At 39.5% G+C, this 25,678-nt stretch overlaps 1 protein-coding gene across 6 annotated transcripts in view; it reads right to left on the bottom strand.

The window, feature by feature from the left end:
* The window catches only part of ALPK1 (alpha kinase 1), a 113,929-nt gene that overhangs the window by 48,733 nt on the left and 39,518 nt on the right, over positions 1-25,678 (bottom strand). For 5 of the 6 annotated variants that reach the window (XM_018049216.1, XM_018049217.1, XM_018049220.1 and 2 more), the window contains 2 exons: positions 6,228-6,407; positions 1,675-1,829 (listed from right to left, as the gene is read on the bottom strand). In XM_018049216.1, the coding sequence (XP_017904705.1) occupies positions 1,675-1,829; positions 6,228-6,348 (276 nt within the window). In that variant the 5' untranslated portion in view covers positions 6,349-6,407. The remainder of the gene's footprint in view (positions 1-1,674; positions 1,830-6,227; positions 6,408-25,678) is intronic. The other variant, XM_018049218.1, reaches the window with a different exon arrangement.

Raw genomic sequence — 25,678 nt, forward strand, 5'->3', positions numbered from 1 at the left:
CCGTCCATGGGATTTTCCAGGCAAGAGTACTGGAGTGGGGTGCCATTGCCTTCGCTGATAGTAGCCCTAGTTACATGGAAATGTGTATGTAGAAGTTCATTTTTAAAATGAAATAAAACTAAAAACTCAGTTCTTCAGTCATTCTAGCCACATTTCAGGTGCTCAAGAGTTACATGAGGGCAGGGCCTAGCGTATTGGGCAACAGAAATATAGAACATTTCCATCATTGCGGAAAGTTCTATCGGACAGCCTACAGCTTGCATTAGAGTAAACGAGTTTCAGGGCTTCCACCTGGGTGCTCAAGTTCATCCCTTGGGGCTCCTAGAGGGAGAATTGGCGTAGGATAGAGGAAGGAGCTGAGTCACAGCTCCATCATTCACTGATCTGCTCCCATGAGAAAGTTAATCTCCCTGTACCTTAACTTTGTCATCTGCAAAATGGGTATGATAATGGTAATGATCACTGGAGGGCTATTTTGAAAATTAAATAAGATGATGCACATACAAGCATTCTATAAACCCAAAATGATATATACACTATAATTGTTTTCCATTCCACTTCTCCACTAATAACAAGCACACTTATTTAAAAACCCTGGCTCACTACCAGATTTATTTGAAGTACTCACTTTCCTTTGCTTGTGGTCCTCAGTCTGTTTAACTTCAGCCTGATTTTCGGAGAGTGGGAAATGTTGATGAGGAGGTTACTGTTTCTATGAAGTCTCCAACAATGCTGTTATGTGTACATAGATCAGGGGGATCTTTTCCAGATTTTTGTTTTGATAGACAAAGATAATGTCTATTTACACATTTATTTTGGGATGAACCCCCAAACACATCCCCATGTAAACCAATAAAATAAAAATTTTAAGAGATTGTCATTGCTTGTAATGCTTGGTCTCCATACAAATGTCTGTATTTTATGTAAAAAAAAAAAAAAATACAAGCTAACAGAGTCCCTTTGATAATCATCTAAGAGAATGTGGGGGGCTGGGGAACACTATCAAAAAGCAAATTGGCACTTATAGAAGCACCCCCAGAACCTGAGCCTGAAATCTGGGCTCCAATCTGAGTTCATGTGTTATTCTTGAGGCTCTCTCCTCTCTGGGGTAGAGGTACCTGTTGGATTCATTTCCGTTAAGTGAGTTAAGGAATAATAATGCCAGTGACTCTGACGATACTTCCCAAAGAGTGTGAATCATGAGGAGATAAGGGAGAGAACAGGATTTCAGGCAGGACTCGGGAAGGGACATGCCAGGCTTCAACAGCTTAGACACCAAGTCACATGGATGAAATAGTGGTGAGTTAATTTTTTTAAGTTACCCAACTCTTAGCAAGTAGCATTTCAAAATAAAAGTGCTAATGAAGCATGGTGGAATTAAAACTACTGCTTCCAGCCCACCAAGAACATGCAGATATTTCAGCACGACAGGTTCTCATTGGCCCACTGACCACGCTTCTCCACTTTTACTTGATTCGCCTTTCCAACAGAAGGTCTTATGGGCAAACAGAGCTCTTTGAAAAGCTTTTCCCCCCAACATTAGTCAATTTGGCAGAGCTGATCATAAGGGTAGGGGCTGTCTTATGCTTCAGAGAAATTTAATCTATTAGACCATTTAGAGGCTAAATGCCTCACTTGGGGGTGTCAAGGAACAGGTGGTGTGGTTCTTCCTACCAGTAACTGCTGCAAGCTGGCGCCAATCACATCTTGCAGGTTTGTTTTGTCCTCTGGGCCCACAGCTTGTTTGTATTGCCACTTTTCAGGCACGAAGGGCCATTTCATTTCCTTTGCCTCCTGGATCAGGGTTCTTAACTCGCTGGGGAGTGAGGCTGAAAAGGTCAGAGTTCAGATAAGGAAATTGCAGTTGAAGAAAAGGTTGTTGAGTTACCTATGTTATGATGAAGCACCTCAGTGGCACAATTTTTTTTTTTTCCTACTTCTCACTGGCTGGCCTAACCTGGTGCTCTGACTCAAAGAATAATAGCAAGAAGCTATCTGTCAGGGGGTGGCTCTGGTCTACTTTGCCCTACAGGTAAATTGGGGTAGTCAGGCATTAAGAAAGGTTTTAGCAGGAAGTAAAGCACTTCAGTGAGTGTCTCTGCATGAAGAATCAGAGAAAGGAATGAAGGAAATATTATTTTTCCTGTAAAATGAGAAAGGGCCTGAGATGGAATGGCATTTGGGGCTTGCGGCTGGGTAACGCAGCAAATCAATCTCTTTTTTACTCCTCTAAGACCTCACCTCGCCTCGGACTTTCACCGTGGGCTATGCCTGAATATAGACAATGAATATAAACAAACCCACATCCATTTATTATGAAATAGCCTTGTATCACTTTAGGAGATATATTCAATCTCTTAATAGACATCAAATTTCATTAAAAATGTAAGTCAATAATCTCTTATCCAAACTTGGGAAACCTAGAAAGCTCTGGAAACTAGATTTTTTTTTTAAACTTTGGCCCCAAACCAGACTTGAATTGACTCGAGATTATTTGTAATCTTGCTATGGTGAGATTAGTCAACGTTTTGCCCTGAAAGTTTTAATGTTTGATGGTGCTGCCCCTCGCTTCTACTGCAGTGTTAGTATAACAAATGGTATATGCACCATACTACCCTTTCTAACATTTGAAAAAATTCTGAATTCTGAAGCACGTGTGACCACCAGGGTTGTGAATAAGGGATCATGGACCTGTATACACGACTGCCAGCTATACATCTGTAAGTGCTTGTCTTGCAGACACCTCAGACTCAGTATATCTAACACTGAATCCATTACCTTTTTTCTAAATGTTGTATTTCCCTCTCTGTTCTCTGTTGATGAATGCTACTACCATTCACTGAGTCACCCAAGTCTGAAACCCAGAAGTCAGTCTAGACTTTTTGCTCTTCCTCCCTGAGTCTAATTGGTTAGCACATTCTGTGGATCCTAAAATGGATTTCTTTCTTTTAATCATCAGTAATTCTTGCCTGATTCATTGTCTTCTATCTCCTCCTATCCACTTCATCTTCCACATGGTTGAGTCCCATTTTTCTAAAAACAAGATGGACTAGGACGTTGCTCTGCATAAAATTCTTTAATGCTTCTGTATATCCTGCCTTCATATTAGGCATTGTCCTGCCTCAGCTGCCTAATGACCAAGCTCTTCTCATCAGCCCTGCCATGATCTCCCAGTGGAATTGAGATGCTCCTCAGGAGCATTCTCAAGCCCGCAGGGGCACACTCCTTTCAGCATCCACCTCACTGCTCTCTAGCCACATCTGTCCTTTCACTGGCCTGTGGATTGTGAGCTTCCTGAAGACAGGCATCATGTCCTACCGTGTTTGTAAATCCCACCATGATGGTTAAAAGAAAGATTAGTCTTATGCTTACATGAGATATGCTAAATAAGACAAAAGAGGTATGAGAGAGAATAAAAAAAAGAAGAGAAGGGAGAAAACCTAACTCTGTCTTGGCTCATGATGCCTTTTGGTGTCCTTGCCACCAACTGGGCAAATGTAAGGAAGCCTCCCGATGGAGAGGGACTGCTTGGCATTGAGGGGATAATTCATGGGCTACATCAATGAATGACTGATCTGGACTGGCTACTAAGCATGACTTACAAATATCACAGTGAAACCACTGTCCCCCCTGCCTCATTCAGTAACCCAGAACTATTGAGCCTCTTCTGTGCAATGCACTCCTCTAATGAAAGCAAAAATAGGAGGTTGGAGACCAACCTGATTTCACAATCTCTTCTTACCACCATTGACGTACTTTCAATCTCTGAAAATGTTTTTGATGTACGTGTAGAGAAAATTTCTTAAATGATATTTCTAAATAGTCACGAATAGGATGACTATCCAGTTCTGTTTGCTTAGGACAGTCCCATGTAGTCATAGTGGAGAAGGAAATGGCAACCCACTCCAGTGTTCTTGCCTGGAGAATCCCAGGGACGGGGGAGCCTGGTGGGCTGCCGTCTATGGGGTCGCACAGAGTCGGACACGACTGAAGCGACTTAGCAGCAGCAGCAGCATGTAGTCATAGCATGCTTGTTAACAGAGCCTTTTCACTCTCAAAAGTATTTTAATTCTGATAAATTGTTTGGACACTCTGCCTATGAGTGTCAAGCTCAGGAGTCAGAGGAGTAGTAAAATGACAAAAGAAATGTGATTTTTGGATTCATGGAATTTCACTATATTTTGGCACTAAATAGCTTTAAGTGCTTTTAACTTTTCTTCATGGTGATGAGGAAAATCTGTTATAAAAAATTTTTTTTCCTCCTCATACCACTCTCTTTCCCTACAGGTCGTGCCAGAACGTGGATTGTCCAGTGGGGCACACTGAAATGAAAGATGCCCCTGAAATGTTTTTAAAATATCTATATGTTTGGATTTCAGTTGCTTCTCTATCTCGGGGGTTAGAGTCTCTAAGGCTAGCCACCCATGCTGACTGGGACAACATCTGAGGGAAAAGGATGGGGTTGAGAGGAGGAGGGAAATGAATGAAATCCACAGTGTTAACGTTCGAGTCCGCCTGCTGCCCCATCGCCTTAAATGACCCTGTGCTAATGCCTTTCTCTGTGAGCTCACGTGGGAGAGAGACATTGGTGGCAGCGGCAGCCTGATCGTGAGCTAGAGCTGCTCAGGAACCAGCTGCCGAGGGACAGGTTCTGCGCTCAGACTGCGTTCAGCTGCAGCAATGGCGCTTGGGTGGACCGTGCAACAGGCAGTGGTGATGGGCAAATGCCGAGCTTGTCAATGGCTCAGCATAGGATTCCTCCCACATTGGTTGATCAGATTCAGCCCACCCCAGCAGTCAGCCCCTGACTGAGCAGGAGCCTCCTTTGCCTCTCTGATCTCTGACTTCCCCAAGCAGCTCACCTGGAGGGCCATGGCTAATTGAGTGATTTTGTAGTCGTGATTTGCCTTATCTGGAACTAAACTGATTATTTCTCCTATTCTGTGGCACTAGAGAAGAGAAAGGAAAAAAAAACGCTCCCCGATTAGGGGTTCAGAGTCTTCACTACGGAGAACACAAAACTTAAAGGAATTTAAGCTGAAGGGACAAAGGACATGATGTAGTCAAAGGAGAAGAGAAAACGTTCAGGAGAAGTAACAGAACACAACACACTGCCCCTGGGGAGAATGAGGACCAGCACTGGGGCGAGCAAAATCAGACACTGATGTTTGTGGCCAGTAAAGAAAGAAAACACTAAGGTTATGAAACAACTGGACACAGGGCATTTTATCTCGAAAAGAGCATGGATGACAAACAGGTTACAGAAAACTAGACTTCTAAAGGCACCTAAAAGTTCCCCTGTAAAAACATATGCACTATACAAGAATATGGGGAAAAGGCTCTCCCAGAAACTTTTCCCATTACATAATTAACAGAAACAAAACAGATGGGGAGTGTGCATTTTATATGGGAATCTTGTTTCTGTAACCAATAGCAGTCAACTAAAAATACAAAGAAAAATATTTAAAGCACATAAGAGAGATACCCTGATAGAAATGAAAGGAAATTTATCTGAATGCTAAGAAGAAATCAAAGGAAAGAAGGTTGCCTCTCCAAAACTTGCTAAAGAAGAAATTAGAATTGCTTTAACTATCTAGATTTTGTGATTGAAATCTCCCAAACGATGACTCATCTAAAACTAGGTATGGTACAAACTATAAATGAGCAAAAAGGCCAAATTCTCAAATCCTGGTAATGATGTAATAAGTATTTATCAGTTTGAGTAAATTTATTTATAAATGGCATGTAAATACAACATGAGAAATGTATTGATGGTCAAAAAAGAGAGATGGGACTGATGAGATGACATATTTGTGGAAACTGTAGATGTCTATGGAAACTGATGAGGCACAAAAGCCTAGTTTGAAACAAAAGTAGGCACCACCATTCAGAAGTTGCTTCAATTTTTTAATAATTGAAATTTACGTGCACCAGCCCACTTGGGCCCTTTGTTCTTCTTGAACTAAACTGTTTCTTGTAGCCCTCATGTTTACTGAAGCTTAAAATTCAAACTGACAGCAATTCACTGCAACAAAGTGGGCTTCCTCCCCTGCCCGTCCACCCGCAGCCCATGTCCCATTCATGCCCTAGAAATCCACTCATCTCTCGGTGGTCATCTGCCAAGAGAAGAAAAATAGGGCAGAGATGAGACCGTGTCATTCAGACAGGGTAAAGGAGAGCAAACCTGCGGCTCCCCACTGCCCCCAGCACCTCCCATTGGACCTCACCTCTGCATCTCTGGTCCTCCCTCTTGTCCTCCTCTGACACATCTGATGCCTCCAACAGGAGCTGATCCAGCACTTGCTTGCACTCTTGCAGCAGAGTAGCCACAGCTTTTTGATTATTCATGACGATTACCCTCTCTTGATGATGAGTCGAGTGTCCCTGGGTCTACGGTGATCAATTACCTAGGAGAAGACATCGATTCTCAATAAAAGAGCCCCTTCAAGCCTTAGGTACCTGGTGAACAAAGAAGGGGAGAGATGATTAACTGAAGCATCATCAATTATATGTAAGACTCAAGCAGGGAGGGATAATAGAGCAAACACATGAAAATACATGACAGCCCCTGAGGAGTTTATTAGGGGAGGGTGTGAAATTACTGCAGGCCTGGTCTAGATGGGCAGCACCTCGAAGGCATCAGAGAGCAGAAGGGAGAGGGTCCTGGGGCAGACCTCAGTCACCCACAGTGTAGTTGTGGAATCACATGGAGTCAAATGAAATGAATATACCCTATGATTTATGTATCTTCTGCACACTTCACATCAGTGCCTCTGGATCCCAGTGGCACACCACTTTCTGCTTCTCTGAAAGTCTACAGGAAGCGTCTGGCTAACAGTTCTAATATTCAGACACAAGCACATGGTAATATGAAGTTTACCGCTCTCGTAACCCACTGCTGATTTCCCCTGTGCAGCGTCCTTTGTGGTATTTAGCATCATATAATTTGGACCAAAATAGGCAATGACAGATGTCAAATTTAAAGCTCTTCACTGCCAGGCACATTGCCAAATAAAATGGAGACATGAAATCCCAGAAAATCCAGTTTTCTAGATCCATCATATGGATAAGATCTACTTACATCCTATTTAACACATGTACAGTTGAGGGACTTCTTATGTAAATATGAGTATGTTGTAATGAGCTATTGCAGTCAAGGTGATTTCAAGAACAAAATAACTCACTGACAGTATAAAAAATGACTGACAAATGAATACCAAAAAGTCTCTTGATTAATAAATCATTTTTAAGTTGAAGTATAGTTGATTTGGGCTTCCCCAGTGACTTAGCAGTAAAGAATCCGCCTGCAATGCAGGAGACACGGGTTTGATCCCTGGGTCAGGAAGATCCCCTGGAAGACGGCATGGCAACCCATTCCAGCATTCTCGCCTGGAGAATCCCATGGACAGAGAAGCCTGACAGGCTATAGTCCATAGGGTCACAAAGAGACGGGCACAACTGAAGTAACTGCGTATGCATGCATGCATAGTTGATTTACAATGTTGTGCTCATTTCTGGTATATAGCAAAGTGATTCAATTTCATCTATATATTCCCTGTGCCATACAGAAGATCCTTGTTGTTTATCTATTTTATACATAGTAGTTGACAAATCTTTTTGCTTTCCTTTTTTTAAAAAAATGTACATTATAAACAAAACAACGGAAGTTATTATCTTTCTGAATTTGCCAGGATAGACAGCGGAGATGCCATTTGGCTTAGGCACTCTTGTATGGCACTTAGAATCTTATTACCAATGCAAGAGAATCCGAAAAGAAAGAAAGTATAACAGATGTATGGATGACTCGACTCCCTCTTGGATCACAATAATTTACTGCTTTAGTCATCATTAAAAATATTAAAGTGGTGAGTTGCTGTGTTGTTCTTGGGGAAAATGTGCTCTACTACCCTCACTTTAAGAAGTTGGTTTCGAATTTGAAATTGCAAGAAAGCATTTTTCTATCTTATGATTTAAAAGGAATAGAAAATGAAGGATAAGCCGTGAAATCTAAATTTTGTAATTCTCATTCTAACCTGAATTGTTATGCTTTAGGTTTTAAAACAGATATGCACACTTACTTCACACAGATGGAACTGCCAAAGCGAAATTTTAGAACTTGACGGACTTGTTTTGTGAAGACCATCATGTATTTGTTGAAGAACACAAGCAGAGGGTTTTCATGCAACGTTCTGTTACTTGAAAGAGCATTCACATAAGTGAGGTCATGAAATTAGTTACTTGAAGCATTTAAAGGTAAATATAAATCTAGCTTCTTTTCTGCTTAAGATGTTTCAGAAAGTGTTCCTGCTTGGATTGGGTTGTTGGACTAACCAGTTTTCAGTGCCCCTTTTAGCTCAAGTGTTTGTAAGTTAGAGTTTCTGTGGTACAAGTTGACCATTAACTTGCTTTTCTATGAGAAGAACTAAACAATAATGACTGGTCAGAGTTAATTAGCAGACTAGAGTGAGCAAGAGGCCATGGAGCAGTGATATCCCATTCCCACCATTCCCTGAAAAAAGGAGATGGTGACTGTAATGGGAAGCTATGTGCAGACTGAGAAATGCAGGTGCTGGATGAGAAGGTTAAGAACAAAAGTTGCTCAGAATGAGTTATGGGTGAGGAGGACACAATTTTCTTTAAGGCCTAAGTTAAATCAAGAACGGGATTCTCTTTCTCCCTTTTTTAAGGACTTCATACAGAAGCATTAGTTGCCCGGTCGTGTCTGACTATTTGGGGCTCCGCCAGGCTCCTCTGTCCGTGGGATTCTCCAGGAAAGAATACTGGAGTAGGTAACCATTCCCTTCTTCAGGGGATCTTCCAGACCCATGGATCAAACCCAGGTCTCTAGCATTGCAGGCAGATTCTTTACCATCTGAGCCACCAGGAAAGCCCAAAGAGAGGTGTAATGAGAAAATACAAGAGCTTGTGTGCAAAGAAATAAAACTGCACTATATAAAATTTCACTAGCACATCACGCCTTTGTCTAAAGGCTTATAGTGAAGTTTTATTGGTGCTGTATCATCCTCTTAAGGCAGACAGTTGTCTTCCACTATGATTTGTATTTGCTTTGTTTCTGTTAATATTTTAAGCTGAAAGAGTATATAGCAAAGAAAAGAGGACCTAGAAATAGGAAAACATATATACGTAATAATGCTCAATGACTAATTCCACTTCGTTCTCTGCCGTTAACTATCTGTGCCTGAGACCTCTGAGATTCGCTTTTGAGATTCATTTTTCTCATCTGTATTTTGAGCTGATTGATTAGGAACAGTTGTTGAAATCTTTCCAAGTCTTAAATTCCATATTCAGCAGCACAAGGTTGTCTATTGCTAAACAACATCTGATGTTTATTTACTGAAAAATTCCTGGCTCTTTTCAATACGCTGAAATATAATATTTTTATGCATACTTTCCTCTGTGGTTTAGAAGTGTTGGCTTGAATCTTAGAGGCCAGATTATTGCTGAATATTCTTCTTTGCTTTTGTTTCCTCACTTGAAACCCTAATTCCTGATGCACAAGATCATAAATCTCTTCCCTTTGTCTAAGTGCTGTGAAAGAGAGATAAGATCCATGGTTTTGTGAGGGCAAACAGCAGGACTTGACCTAATCATTTGGGTAAGGACAGGGTGGGTTACTGGGGGCTTCTTGGAGGATGTGATGCCTGAATCAAGCTCTGAAAGAGGAACAAGGCTTAATGAAGTTGAAATGGTAGGGAACAGCCCTAACTAATGTAGAAGGAAGTATAGAGGGAATGGAATGTCAGGTTGGCTGAACTCTACATAAAAGGAGAAAGTTGATATGAAGTGATGCTGGAAGGGTAAGCAGGGACTGTGAAAGGCCTTGTGTACTAGGTAAGGAATTTTGTGCTTATCCTAAGAGTCACAGAAAACTACTAGCAATAATAGGAACACAACCAGCTTTACACCTGGGAATGATCATCCTGTTTTGAACATAGTTTGTGTATTGAGGGCAGGGAGGAAATGGCAGGTAGATCAGTTAAGTACTTATTACAAGAATCCAGGTGAGAGATACCAGGACTCTGCACTAGAGTAATGATATCAGACATATAGAAAATTGGACAGATTTGGGAACTGTTTATGGAGTAGTTGCAGCTTCGGTGTTGGATGGCTAGGAATGCTCTTAAGGATTAGTCCCAAATGTCTGCTTCACCATAGCTCAAAACCGAATGGATGATGTTGACATACTTTGAGACACAGAATACAGACAAGAAAAGGCATAAATACATCTATTTCTAGCAATATAGTAAGGAAGATAAATCATACTGTCCAACATAAGCAACCAGATTTTAATCAAGAAAGCATGTCTAAAAAGGAAGGAGAGATTTCCAAGACAATGAATGTTTGTTCCTTATGAATTTCCAAACTGTACTGAAGATATTCTCCATACTTTTTTGAAAGTTACAGCATTTCCCCCTTTCCCTATAGAATTCAGGAGAGACAATAGGAAGAAAATACTGTCATATGAGAAACACTTTGGAATCCAACCATCTGTCTAGATTTGTATGGTTCATTGTTAGACAAAACAGAGGCTGGAGCCCAGGAAATTTTCCTTCAGGCAACAGTCCCACTGAAAATTTTGCTCAGCTTTACGTATAAAAAGAATCATTTTCAATTTTAACACACATCAATTTTTTCCCCCTTGAACTGCAACACTCTATGAGCTATACATTATTTCCAAATTGGAAACTGGATGTTTCCCAATTTTTTTTATAATCGATGTATTATTTTTTCTATTTTAATGTCCCCTATATTTTTTTTCCTTAAAAATCAAATAGAAAGAGGCCAGAAAAAGCAATGAAACATGCAAACAGAATCATACAATTTAAGACACACATGCATACATACAGCCAAATGGCTATGTGCTCACACATTCTGCATTTGATTTTGGCATATTGATACTTCAGTTCTATCCATGATTAAGAATTTAGCTGAGTGGCTAAGTTACAGAATAACTGGCAACTTGGCCATCATTAGAAAGAAGAAAATGAGGCAATTATTCAAAGCCCCATTTCTTTTGGTATTGATGCTTGAGTTTTTTCCACTGTATGATCAGTGCCTCTACTAGGGGATAAATTAAGGAAAATGAAAGAACTCCAAAGGTATTCCATGGTCTACTGGCTACCACCTAGGTAATAACTGACCAGCCAACTAGTGAGAATCTTAGGTTTGAAGATGTGGGGAAGCATAAAGAAGTAAAAGAGATAGTCTCTACCATTAGGGAATTTACAACTAATTAGAGGAATAACACATACATATATAAAAAATTAACTATACAAAGAATATCACACATGATTGTATTCTAAATGCTCAATTTAAATTATCTTTGGAATTCAATTAATGGTTGGTTAAATTTATAAACAAGCTTACAGAACTCATTTAATTCATATGCACATGAATAATTATACTAAAAATCTTTTTCATCTACATTGAAAATTATTTATCATATTGTTTTTAGGAGAAAATATATTCAACAAAAAGAATATGTTTCTCCTATCAGGCCATAGCAATGACAATCCAGTCTTTCCCACACTTTCACCCTCTTTTGAGCCACACCACAAGTCCCCTCTGACCATAACACGTCTTGTACTGATTGGTAGTGAAGTGAAGTGAAAGTCGCTCAGTTGTGTCCGACTCTTTGCGACCCCATGGACTATACAGTCCATGGAATTCTCTAGGCCAGAATACTGGAGTGGGTAGCCTTTCCCTTCTCCGGGGGATCTTCCCAACCCAGGATTGAACCCAGGTCTTGGCACTGCAGGTGGATTCTTTACCAGCTGAGCCACAAGGAAGGGATTGGTGGTGGAAATGGGTAAATAAAAAGAGAAAAAAATCTGATTGGAGTGTAACACAACTGTGTAGCTTGGTTGGATGTTTGAATGACAGACATTTGTTACCATTTAAAAACTGCATGAAAAGGGAAGAGAAGCCAACTTCTAAGCCACCAAACAGCTAAAGAGTAGCCTTATATTTCTAGCAGTATGGAAGGCTATGCTCTGACCAACATTCCTGCTGAAAACAACTAATAACACTGAAGAAGCATGTTAAAATCCCTAAAGTGTATCAGCGAAATAGCAAGAGAGGAAAGACTGCACAGAAGACAAAACAAGTGAAAACTGGAAGCTAGAAAGTTAACACAGAAGCTAACCTTTGCCTTGAGTATATCTGCCAAACATTGTGAGCTGAAACTGGTTTTCTCTATTTTAGAATGTGGGAGGATAGGAAATAAAACCAAAGGCCTACCCAGGAGCGAGGTATAAGAAGAGACCACTGCCCCACCACCCCCTTGCACAAAACTGAGATCCTAAAAGGTTGCACTTTTAGCATCAGTTCAGTTCAGTTCAGTTCAGTCGCTCAGTCGTGTCTGACTCTTTGCGACCCCATGAATCGCAGCATATGGGTGAGCTAAAAATGTTTTCTCATCTTCTTCCCCTGCTTTTCAGGAAAATGGTCTATGGTAAAATAGGAAGCTTCAAGGAAGAGAGCAAAAAGTTTTTCTCTTGCAAATCTGAATTCACAGATCCAAAAAACCTCTAGCTGATAATTATTTTTAAGTAAATTATTTACAAATAAGCCCAGGTTGGTGGTTTTCTTGGCCAACTGGTTGACTGAAACATAATCATCTCTAAAGAAATCTGATTTCAACCCAAGTCTCAAAGATGCTCACCTATAAAATACCAAGAAATATGAGCTCCAGATCAAAGCTGTCAAAATATATAAGGTAAAAAGAAACAATGGATGAAAGCAGAAGCAACAGATAGTAAAATTAGACCCACAAAAGACTATAGATGAGGGGATTTCAGATCTATACTACAGAATATGCATGTTTAAAGAACTGAAAGAGTATGTTGAGTGTATGAATAAAGATCGAGAAACTATAAAAAGGCATATTAAAAATCATAAAATTTCTATTATTTAATTTTAATAATAATTAAAAAATTTAAATGTAAGAAATTGGATATATTTGATCAAATTTAGCTCTGGCTGAAGACAGAACTTTTGAAACGAATGATACATCAGAACATGCCACCTAGAATGCAACAGGAAAAAGACAAAGGGATGGAAAATGCGAGAGAGATTAAGAAATACGGAGGACTGAGGAAGAGCTCTAACATATATTCAGAGTCCTAGATGGAAAGAAACAGAATGACTTTGGAGAGATGATGACTAACAACTTTTAGGCCAGGAGAAAGACAATAATCAGAATTCCCATAATACTCAAACAAATAAAAATTCATACCTAGAAATATCACAGTGAAACTAGGTAGCACAAAAGATATAGAGAAGATCCTTAAAATGGCCAGAGAGAAAAGGCAGATTACCGTCAAAGAAATAACAATAAATTTATAGATAGCTACCTAAAAGCAACAATGGAAACTAGGAGACAGTGAAAAGATAGCTTTAATATATGCTAGAAGGGGGAAACCCTGCAAAATAATAATAAACATCAATAGTTCAAGCATATGTCTATAGTTAGTACTTTAGGTAGAAGGAAACTAATTCCAGGTGAAGAGCCAGAGATTCAAGGAGAAATAATAACCATAAAAGTGGTATGTTATTGGCTAAGTATAAACAAATAGTGATTGCAAAAATCTACAACAACGTCTGTCTTGTAGGGTGAAAAATATTAAAAATATATATATAAACACAAACAACAAGCATATATGTCAGAAGGACAGTGATTGACATTTAAGTTTTCTAAGATCCTTGAATTGGTCAGAAGGATTGGAGACATTAACATTAGACTCTGATAAAATGTCTAAGATAATCCCTAAAAAATTAAAATAAAACATATAACTTTAAAACTAGCAGAAGGAAAAAAATGAAAAAAAAAAATCTAAAAGAAGGCAAGAAAAAGGAAAATTAAGAAATATACTTCTAAATGACTCAAATCAAAGAAGTCATTATTATGAAATGATAAATACTACATAGCCAAGTGTAATTCAAAGTGGAACATAAACATATCAATGCTTCTGATAAAGATAAAGGAATTAAATACTATAGTAAAATGATGATGATAGACTAGATTAAAAATAGTTACATGGATTTAGGAAAGCATAAGAATATAGAAAAGGTAAAAGTAATAAGATGGAAAAAGATATACTAGAAAAATACTAACTAAAAGCTGATGTACTTATATTAATAGATAAAATAGACTTTAAGGCAAAAAGCATTAGTAGAGACAATGTCAATAATAAAAAATTACCTTAAATGATACAAAAATTATTGGCACTAAGATAAACCAAATTGATCTTCTAAATAAAATCAGGAGTCCAATACATATGAAAACTTGACTTATTACAGAGCTCAATATATAACTTTGAGCTCACTGTTTTTTTTAAATCAATACAAGTCAGATTAAAGACCAAAATGTGAAAAACAAAACCATTCAACTTAAAAAAAATACCTAAAAGATTATCTTTATGAATTATGGTTAGGAAAGAATTTGTTAAACACAAAAATAGCAAATTATAAAGGAAAAGATTGATATATTTAATTAACTGGAAAGACACTTTTCTGATTAATAAAAAGACATCAAAAAGAAAATGAAAAGACAAGTCACAAACTGGGAGAGAGTATTTGTAACATATGTAACTGACAAAAGATTTCTATCCAGAATATGTAAAGAATTCCTGTAAACCAGTGAGAGAAGGATCATAGAAGAAAAAGAACGAGCAAAAAACTGAACAGATGCTTCACACAAGGAAACATGATGGTCAAAGGACTTATGAAAAGAATCCAGCCTCATCAGTAATTGCTGTCGTTCAATCACTCAGCCATATTCACCTCTTTATGACTCAATGGGCTGCAGCAGGTCAGGCTTACCTGTCTTTCATTATCTCCCAGAGTTTGCTCATCAGTAATTAAGAAACAGAAACTCAAACCACAATGAAAAACATTCACAACTTCTTGATTGGAAGAAAAATGTAAGTTGGATAATAGTTGTCAAGAACAGTCAGTGTTTTATTCCCATCCACCACTGCTTGGTAATATCCAGTAAAATCAAAGATGCACACACACTGTGGCTCGGTGTCCACTCTTAGGCATATACTCTAGTTTAGGGAAGCTCTTGGACCTGGGTTGAGGAAATACGTATAAAAATGTTCACTGTAATACAGTTTGTAATAGCAAACAATAGGAGGCAATTTGAATACCCATCAATAGGAGAATGAATTAGAAAACTGAAGTGTAATTATACACTGGAATAGAATAAGCAAATGAATGATTACAGTTACATACAACAACATGGATGAATCTTGGAAATAAAAAAGGAGGCCACAGATGAATATATGCATAAAACTTATAAACATTCACAACTAAACAACATACATAAGATACAAATACATAAGGTAAAATTACAAATAAAAGTAAGGGAATGATAAACCAAAAATTCAGAACACTGGATTTACTGAGGGAAGAGTGAAGAAGTTGGGAGGTGGGTATACAGACACGGGAGATTTCAAAGGAAGTGATAGGTTCTTTTACTTAACTTGGTTGTTGGATCTATGGATATTCACTGTGTTTTGTGTATATTACACCTACTTCACAAGTGTTTGATACCTATTGACATTTAATGAAAAAACTAAAAATAATAAGATGGAAATTCAAGTCTAGGTGTATTGCATAGGTAACAAACCCTTAGGACTGGAGCCAGTGATTTCATCAAGAGAGTAAAAGCATCAGGATTTCAGAGCAGGGAGGCGCACTTGCACAGGGGCTTCTCCAGGGTAGGATTTGGAATAGCTGAAGAGAGAAGAGAAGGAAAGAAATCTAGTTGGGGAGTGAAGTTCGACCTCAAGGAAGAGATCCTCCTCTTGTGTTGGGAAGCCATGAGTATGCACAGGCTACTGAAAGAATTTATGAGACAGGCGACTTGAACCATTAGTTTAACAAACACTAGATTGCACAGAAATTTATCTTTCCATCCATTGACAAAGGAAAGTGTTGGGATTTTTAAAAAAATAGTGAAATAGACTTTAGAAAATTCTATAAGTGAAAATGAAGGTCTTTGCTATGGCTCTTTTGTACCAAGGTTTCCAACCTCAGGGCCACGCCTTGTTAAAACGGGAGATTGGAGCCCAGTGCTGCCTCATCCCTCTTTCTCTCCTGCTCTTGCGCTCCACCCTCTCCAGTTCCCTGCATGTGTTTATCAAACTTGACTGCACAGGAAAGTGCAATGAGAGTGTTCCGGGTCACAAACAGGTTACCTGCTGGCCTCAGGAAGAAAGAAGAGGAAGAAGAAAAAGCCATTGTCTCAGGGTCTGCGGCTGTTACTCCCCGGCTACAGTTACCCACTTCATCAGCTACGGTGACATCTGAAGAACTATTAGCCTAGCCCCCATGGCGAGAAAAGCAGCTTCTCAGGTCAAGGTGAGTCAGGCCTGCCATCTGGTCCTGCTCCGGGCTCCTGTGCTCATGACTGCCAAATGATCCTTCTAGGGGAGTTTTCTTTGTATCTCTGCACCCCAAATAGAAGAAGAGCAGTCCCATATACGGACTCTGTTATGTCTCAGATCCAGAACTGCATGAAACTGGGAGCCAGTCACAGAGTAGGAAAAATTATTCTTACAAATTCGAAGGGCCTTTAATCTGAGGCATATTTTTGGGAAGCAGATATTGTCTACTCAAACTCTAGGTAAAGAATTTGAGCCATGAAGAGGAGTGACAGGCAGAAAGAGGTCGAGTAACAAGCAAAGATCAGGATAAGAATTCAGAGGTTCTGACTTGTCCTCAAAACGCACTTTCAGTTCAGTTCAGTTCAGTTCAGTTCAGTCGCTCAGTCGTGTCTGACTCTTTGCGACCCCATGAATTGCAGCACGCCAGGCCTCCCTGTCCATCACCAACTCCCGGAGTTCACTCAGACTCACATCCATCGAGTCGGTGATGCCATCCAGCCATCTCATCCTCTGTTGCCCCCTTCTCCTCCTGCCCCAAATCCCTCCCAGCATCAGAGTCTTTTCCAATGAATCAACTCTTCCCATGAGGTGGCCAAAGTACTGGAGTTTCAGCTTTAGCATCATTCCTTCCAAAGAACACCCAGGACTGATCTCCTTTAGAATGGACTGGTTGGATCTCCTTGCAGTCCAAGGGACTCTCAAGAGTCTTCTCCAACACCACAGTTCAAAAGCATCAATTCTTCATTCACAGTTCACGTATTGCTGAAGCCTGGCTTGGAGAATTTTGAGCGTTACTTTACCAGCGTGCGAGATGAGTGCAATTGTGCGGTAGCTGGAGCATTGTTTGCTACCTTTTAAATAGTATTAGAGTTCTGGAGATTAACACAGCAAGTGTAACTTGCTAGGAGAGAAACAATTCTCTTTTAAAAGAGAAATTTCATTAAGAGAAAAAATGGAGCAGTCTGTGCTGTGGTGGATGAGGCAACCGAAGTGCTCCATTTACTCCTACAGAGTCAGAATGGCAAACTTACTGGAAGTCTCCAGGGATGGAATAGGGAGAAAGTCCAGGTGATGCTATGGTAGTACGCATGCCTGCATGCGTGCTAAGTTGCTTCAGTCATGTCCAGCTTTCTGTGACCTTACAGATGGTAGCTCACCAGGCTCCTCTTTCCATGGGATTCTCCAGGCAAGAGTACTGGAGTGGGTTGCCATTCCCTTCGCCAGGGAATCTTTCCACACCAGGAATCGAATCCGTGTCTGTCTTCTCCATTGACATGCAGGCTCTTTACTGCTAGCGCCACCTGGGAGGCCCCGCATGCAGCGTACTATGATATAAATTGCCAGGGCCATGAAGCATTATGTACTTTTGATGAGGCCAGCAAATATGAAGATTAAGATTAACTTTGCAACAAAATATTTTCAAATCTGTATATATAATTCCCACGGCCAAGAGTTAGTTTTCGAAGAACCATGTGGATTTTGAAGTTAGAGATGGCCCACAAAGAAGCAGTCTGTATTGGAGAAAAGGAATGAGGGGACTCTGAAACTGTTGGAAGAGAAAAATGAAGGTATTGTTATGAAGAACTGCAGTTTCACTGTCTAAGTTATCGGCTGGCCGCCAAGTGAAGCACTTGCGTTTTGCAGTCAGGTTTCTTAGGTTTAAATTTCAGTTCCACTACTTGCCAGCTGAGCAGCCTTAGACAAATCATGTCTCAGTTTCCTCATCTCTAAAAACGGGCTAGTCATAGGACTAATCACACAGAGTGCTAAAAGGGTCAAGTGAGTTAATATTTGTAAAATATGAAGAATGTTACTTAGAATGTAAATAGTGCTTTGTAGGTATCAGTTACTGTTGTCAATACAATTTTCAAGAAATAAAATTTTATTTTTTAAAGGGTCACCCAGTTCCTCCTTAATCCGCTTTTCTTTGGATTTGGGTTTTGTTGGCTTCATTAGAGTTTATGGCTTTGAGAAAAAAATTGCTTGGCTCTGTAAAGTCTTCAGGTTCTTGATCATTTTCTCAGTATAAAGCCATGTAATAATGGGATTATCCCCTAAATAATTCTCCAGATCCACATTCAATTAAGGAATAAAATGCTCTTAGAGAATTGAAATATTATGACCAGTCAGGCAACTTCAGGAAGAAAGATGTAAATTTTATTTACTTTAAAAAGAACCACTTAAACCCAGCTAACTTGGTTTAGTCATCTGTCTGAGATGTCAGAAAAGTGAGCCCGGGAGCAGCTAAGGGAAAGGGCGGCCATCGGATTACAGATCAGACAGAAACACCCCTGGCCCTTTATCTTCTTCTTTGCTCTGAGACACAGGCAAAGCTCCTTATTTATTTTACACTTGCAGTGTCAAAGGCGCCTGGGGCTGGGCCTCTGGACCGGGGATTGGCAGACCACACTCCTGGACAGACATAATAAAAGTCCACCATGTGGCCGTGGGATTCACACAGCGTGTGCATGTCACCAGCAACCGATGGATCTTGGCAGGGAGCCTCCTTCTGGCCTGGGAACAAGCACAGACTTGTGTTTCCTCCAGGGGCAAGTGGCCGTGACGGAGCAGCACTCAGATATTCACGTGCTTTGAGGGCCAAAAGGCAACAGTGTTGTTCACTGGGGCAAACATCCACACACCAAACTACTTTAACACAGTGACAACCCAGCGGCACGGGGCTCTGTAGGACAAGGATTTTACAGCAGAATTTTGCTACTTTTATCTGATGGTAAAGAAGAAAGTGTCAGAAAAGGAAAGATAGCATGTTTTGGGGGTATTCACCTCTTGAGGTGTAGTTTCTCTGGGGGCTCAGTCAGCGATCAAGAATCCACCTGCCAGTGGGGGAGATGGGTCGAACCCTGGGTCTGGAAGATCTCCTGGAGAAGGAAATGGCAACCCACTCCAGGGTTCTTGCCTGGGAAATGCCGTGGAAAGAAGAGCCGGCGGGCTCTAGTCCGTGGGGTCGCAAAGAGTTTGACACGACTGAGTGACTAACACTTTTGCTTTCGCTTTCACCTCTTGAGGTAGGTATCCCAGCACACATGCAAACACAGAGTCCTCAGCATGGCTCATCTTAGCTGAAAAGTCTAAAGTACTGTTATACAGAGTGAAATAAGTCAGAAAGGAAAAAAAAAAAAAAAAGATTAACACATATGTATGGAATCTAGAAAGATGGTACTGATGAAGCTAGTTGCAGGGCCGGAACAGAGACTCAGACATAGAGAACAGACTTACTGACGCCGCGGGGGCAGGAGCGGGTGGGACAAATCGAGAGAGTGACATTGAAATATGTACATTACCACGTGTGAAATAGCTAGCTAGTGGGAAGGTGCTGTGTAGCACAGGGAACTCAGCCTGGTGCCCTGTGAAAACCCAGAGGGGTGGGATGGGGTGGGCGGTGGGATGGCGGCTCAAGAAGGAGGGAACACGTTGAAGTCTATGGCTGATTCATGTTGATGTATGGCAGAAACCAACGCAACACTCTAAAGCAACTATCCTCCAATTTAAAAAAATAAAATTTAAAAAGTAAATAAAAAGCCTCAGTTAAAAACCCAGGCCCACTCTGCTCTCTCTGAACCTGCAGAGAACCTGCAGGCCCTCTCTTCATCGGGCTGGCTTGGAAAATGAGTACCGTTTTAGAATCTCAGGATTCTATGCTTTCTGTAAGAGTTCTGCTACTGAGTAAAATGCCACTCACTCCTGGAACTAATGTGCTCAGTGTGTCAATCACCTGATTTGGGGGACAATTTCATTGTTTTTAAGCCACTCCAGTCACTTTCTTTGGTAGTTCCTCAAGGAGAAGAACACTTATTTCCTCTTTTCTCTAATAAAGAGGATAGAGATCTGAGGCTTGGTGTTAACTCCTTTGCTTTTTAACTATTGAAGGAATATTTGCCAGTATAGAGTTAACAGTGATACAGAAAAAAGTTTTTAAAAAGTTAGTAAATCATAAAAGACAAGTGAAACACACTAGTTTTTTACACAATCTATTACTGGCAGAAAAATTTTTTGTTTACTACTGTTTCCTTAATGCTTTGTTTTAATAACTAACTTTTAGAGTAATAAAATAATACATACTGACTAGTATTTGCAAACTCCTGAGTGGTAGTTAAGCATTTATTGAGTATCCATTATATATTGTACTTCAAACTTTTGAAAGTTACCAGGAAACAGAATAAATATTTCCAATCCTCAAAGATAACCTCATTGGGGAAATAAAATCAGTGTCTAATTCAACTTATAAAAAATTCCAAAGCAACATTCTGACTCACAGGATGAGTTTACTTAAATTTAGACAAGTCAGAGAATGGACTCTATCTTTCCCACTATTATAGAAGAAAAGGTATTTCATAGTACATATTGATAAGAGGAAACAGAAGAATTGGGTTGATTATTTTTATAAGATTACAGTGGGGAAGGTGGTAAGTAATATGGTGCCAATTTGAAGATAAAGAAAGTCAGAAATTTAGTGATTTGTCCAAGTTCAAATGACAACTCACTGGGATTATCTGCTGGAGTTAGACACAAGCTTTTAAACATTCAGTCCACTGGTTTTTCATGAGACCACTCTGTGTCCTGGATTTTGTGGGGAAGAAACCAATAAACACACTAAAAAAAAAAAATGTATTATTTAGGTAGATGGTGATAATGTGACAGAAATGTATAACCTGATTTGTTTTAAAAAGCAGACTTGATTCTTAAATTTTAAAGCACTGAAAACAGAGCAGCTATGTTTTTTCTTGGGAAAAAAAAAGTATCCTAATTTGACCTTATTCAAGCAGTAATATAATTCCAGGGGGACCACTGAAGAGAAAGGAAGGATCTGATGAAGTCTAAGTGGTGATTGCATTTATAGATTAATCCTGACAGGGAGGAAATACATCTCCTCCCAGGAGACCTCAATACAGCCAACTGAGAAGTGGGGTCATTATTTATGAGCACAGTGGATTTTTCTGATTACAATAAGCATTTGAATTTCTTTAAGTGAAACATTTTTTTTAGTGGCAGTAAACTTAAAAATTAAGTACTGTACTGTCTTTCTTTTTTTTTTTTTGTTATACTGGCTATAAATGCAATCCTCTCTTACTCTTTTTACTGCTTCATACAGCAATTTGCCTGCCCTGATCAAAAGGGGAAAATGCTATACATTTTTTTAAAAAGCACTCACGTACCAAAATCTGCAAGACCCCACATGGGGAAAGACTAGTCTGAATGAATGTTCAGCAGGATCTCCCAGAGCAGTATCATTTCCATCCACGTTCTACAGGGGCCTTCACATATATTAACAGTTTCATTTGAAGCTAAGAAGTTTAGAAAACTTACCCAACTGAATCAATGAGGGTGGGGTAGGAGCAGGATAATGATTCAATTTTTATTTTTCAATCAGATGATAAATTCTCATTCTAGGAAGATATATACCAACTACATATATCCCCAAAGAAAGTCATTATGAAAGAGTATTCATGAAACCACTATGTCATGGAAGCAAAACAACTAATTTGGAACATGAGAGCCAAGTAATCAAACTTATTTTAAAAGGGAGGGGCAAAATATTAAGTCATATAATATTATGATAATATTAAGTCACAATAAATGATATTAAGGAAGTGTCTTAAACGTAAAGGTGAGATAACAGTATTGTGGTTACCTTAAATAGAAGTTCATATCTGTTAAGGAAATACTCTGAAATATTTACAGATAAAATTATATGAATCTGAGATGTAGGGCATGGAAGTGCAGTTCTCTCATGGAAGTGGGGATGTAAATTAGGCAAGATTGGCTATAGGTTATTAAATGTTGAGGCTGAATCAAATTACATTAGATTTTGTATTTTGTACCACTTCTGCACATATATGAAATCTTTCTTTATAAAATTCTGTAAATATTTTGTTTTGAGGACTGTAAAGCAAAAAGGAGGGCTTTCCAGGTGGCTCAGTGGTAAGGAATCCACTTGCCAACGCAGGAAATGCAGAAGCCCTGGGTTTGATCTCTCATCTGGGAAGATCCCCTGGAGAAGGAAATGACCCACTCCAGTATTCCTACCTGGAAAATCCCATGGACAGAGGAGCCTGGTGAGCTACAATCCGTGGGGTTGCAAAAAGTCAGATATGACTGAGCCACTGAGCACAGCACACAGGCAAAAAGGAATGGCTTTTGTGAACTCTGAGAGGCAGCAAAAGACAATTCTGAAATTACTTTAATTCTGCCTAGTCCCAGCTTTAGATGGCCAGCAAAATTGGGCTTCAGTTCCCTAATGTGGAGTAAGGCTCCGTAAAGTGAGGCTATGGCTTTATCCAGCTCCATAATCCAGCCCAGATTGTGATTGTACATTTGGAGTGTCTGCCTAATGAGTTACCAATAACACACTGTATTTTTTTTATCACAGCTCTATTCCACCCATACACCCATCATATAAATTTGTAGGGTATGCTGTTGTATTTCTCTGTTAGTTTGTACTTTGAAATCACATCCCAAGTTTAATATTATCTTAAGCAAAATATAAACAAAAAGGCAAATGTGGTACAAAAATAATCATACCAAATATTTCAAAGTTATTAGCACAGGTAAATGAATTCAGTGTATAAAAACACAAGAAGCTCATCCCCTATTAACACTGTCTGGGGGACACAGAAGATAAACTACTGTGAGTAAGTAGAGAGGCCGTGACTATTTTTGCCAAACTGAGTGACATGCTCCTATTCTACTTTTAGAGAATTAAAAAGTTAAGCAAAACAAAAATTCCAAACCATGGAAGAAAAAAAATCTCCAACTTCATCTGTCTTCAAAAACTTTTTAAATGTGAAAAATTAGTCTTATTATTTGAATGTTTAGGTATTTGGACTAAGTTAACTAGTATTCTAAATCCAGTTTGATGATCCCAAAAGGCAGAGTGGAGAGGGAATTTTTCATTGGTTGAATACTTTCTATACTTTTTGTACTATACACCTCAGACACAATCCCTTGTGATGTAGGCTTTATTATTCCCACATTAGAAATAAGAAAATTGAGGGTCATGGAGGGTAAGTAATTTGTCTTAAGATCACATAAAGAATAAGGGGGCATATTCAAAGTTTCAAGAAGATTTTGACTCCATGGGTGTTTTTAAAGCCATTTGCCTTCCAGCTTACTGACATAGTCCTGAATATTTCAGAGTGTGTTAATACACAGAAAGATAGGATTAACAGAAGCCCTTCTAGGTACTCTCATCAGACTTCCAATAAAATAATTCTACAAATATATATGTGTGTATTACATATGTATGCTTCCATTTTACTAATGAATCAATCTCTACCCAGCCTGGTCCAGAGAAAGTTGATCAAATTTCACAGTTTCCTCTAAATACTCTAGAGAGAGGCAGCTGAAAAGCCAGAGACTAGTTCAGATGGTCACTCCTACTATTTTCACACTGGAAAGACAATTGCTCACAACTGAATTCTCTCTAGATTTCAGCCAGCAGTAATTCAAGCCAGAACACGCTCTCCTGTCACACTCTATATTCTCCAAGTTCGCGGGAGTTTTGTTTCGTAAGGATAATTAAAGGCATGGCAGTGCCACTTGCTAGGATTTCTCTCTTTCTCTTTTACCTGGTATAAAAGAAGAAACTTTAAAGATTAGATTTTTCTCTTTTTCTAAAGCTGGGTATACCAACTGGCATCGGCTGTATTAAAATCAGGAGAAACCTCAATCAAAAAGGCCCTCTCGGAAGGCAGGCTTTCTTGTTAATATGCACCAACATGAAAGGCTTTCTTTTCATCCTATACAACTACAGTGTGTGTAAATTGCAGGGGGCTCATTGGCATAAATCTCGGCTGCGACCTCTGAGGTAAACTGGATTTACATTACTTTCTGACAAGAATTAAATGAAGGCCTTGTGGATATATGAACAGCCTTCTAGGCTGCAACAGATGGGCATGAATGTGCTCCCTAGGAAAACGATCAGTGACATCTGTGTCCTCCAAATTCTGGTGGTCTCAGCCAATTAACAGGGGGGAAGAAAGGGTGGGGGTGGGGAGGCCATGACACAGCCCCCAGCCAAAACCGAGGCAGAGTGTTTGTGTTTGGAGATGGGATCAGGCTGGCCCTAAGCGGTGAGGTTAGCACTTTATTGTTAGCATTCAAATGGAGAATGTGGCTTACAAGCTATTTGTATACCACAGTGAGGATAATATGATTTTTCTCATTTGACCGGAGGAGATGGCCCTCTCTTGCAGCTGATATCATATTTCAGTGCAGTCTCTTTGAGACGGGTGTTTTCTTTGGTCTCTTCGAGGCAGGCTGATGGTGTTGCTGTCTGCCAGTTAATGCGGTGCATTCACGTGTCACAAAGCAGGTGAACTCTAAGACAAAACAGAGATCTTTCTCCAAAACATTCTTCTTCAAAATCTATTTCTTTCCTCCTCCAAAGGAGCTTTTACTGATTTCGCAAGGAAGTGAAAAATCAAGGTTTTTCTGGTTAAAAGAAAGTCAAGATAAATTATATCACAGAACTTTCAGGAAGTGGTGGAGGAGTCCTTGAAAAGACAGCAAAATGAACCCTGAACCCTACTATCTGAATTTATCAGATTTTGGCAGGCCAATCCCCCTGTGTTTAACGTGCAGGCAGAAGGAAAACTGGATGAACCTAAGCAGAGAGTAAGAATCCCCTTGCACCCTCTTAGGTCCTCGGATAGCATGGAGCAAACAGCCAGGACTGGGGAGCTGAAGAGCAGCAGGGAAGATGAGTACTAACATTTACTTGTGCAGTACCGGGAGGAATTAGGAGATGACTATTTGGGTATTCTCGATCCTGTGTCTTCCAGGTCCCAGGGCTAAGAACAGAGGCTTTGAACCCAAAGTACCCACGTCTGGCTCCACCACTTCCTGGATATGAGTCAATGGGCCAGTTACTGACCTTCTTTGAGCCTCAGTTTCCTCATCTGTAAAATCAAGCTAATAATCATATCTACCTCTTAATAAAGATAAAATAACCTCACACATGGAAAATGTTTCTGACACTGTTTGACAGCTATTTCTATTCTGACTTTACAGAGAGGAGTATTGAGGGCCCAAGGGTAGAATCCCAAACCTCTCAAGTGATTTTTCAAAGTGAAAGGCATAATGTTCTACTAGTTTTTAGAAATTCAGGAAACTGATTTTCAAAAGAAACAATTTGTATTGCTTTTAGGAACTTTATCGTGCTTTAAAATTATACATTTCCTTTAATGTGTAAGATTGTGAAATTATGATTTGCTGAAATGAACTTATTATCAATAGCATCTAGA

The sequence above is a fragment of the Capra hircus genome, chromosome 6 (assembly GCF_001704415.2).
Source record: "Capra hircus breed San Clemente chromosome 6, ASM170441v1, whole genome shotgun sequence".
NCBI lineage: Eukaryota > Metazoa > Chordata > Mammalia > Artiodactyla > Bovidae > Capra > Capra hircus.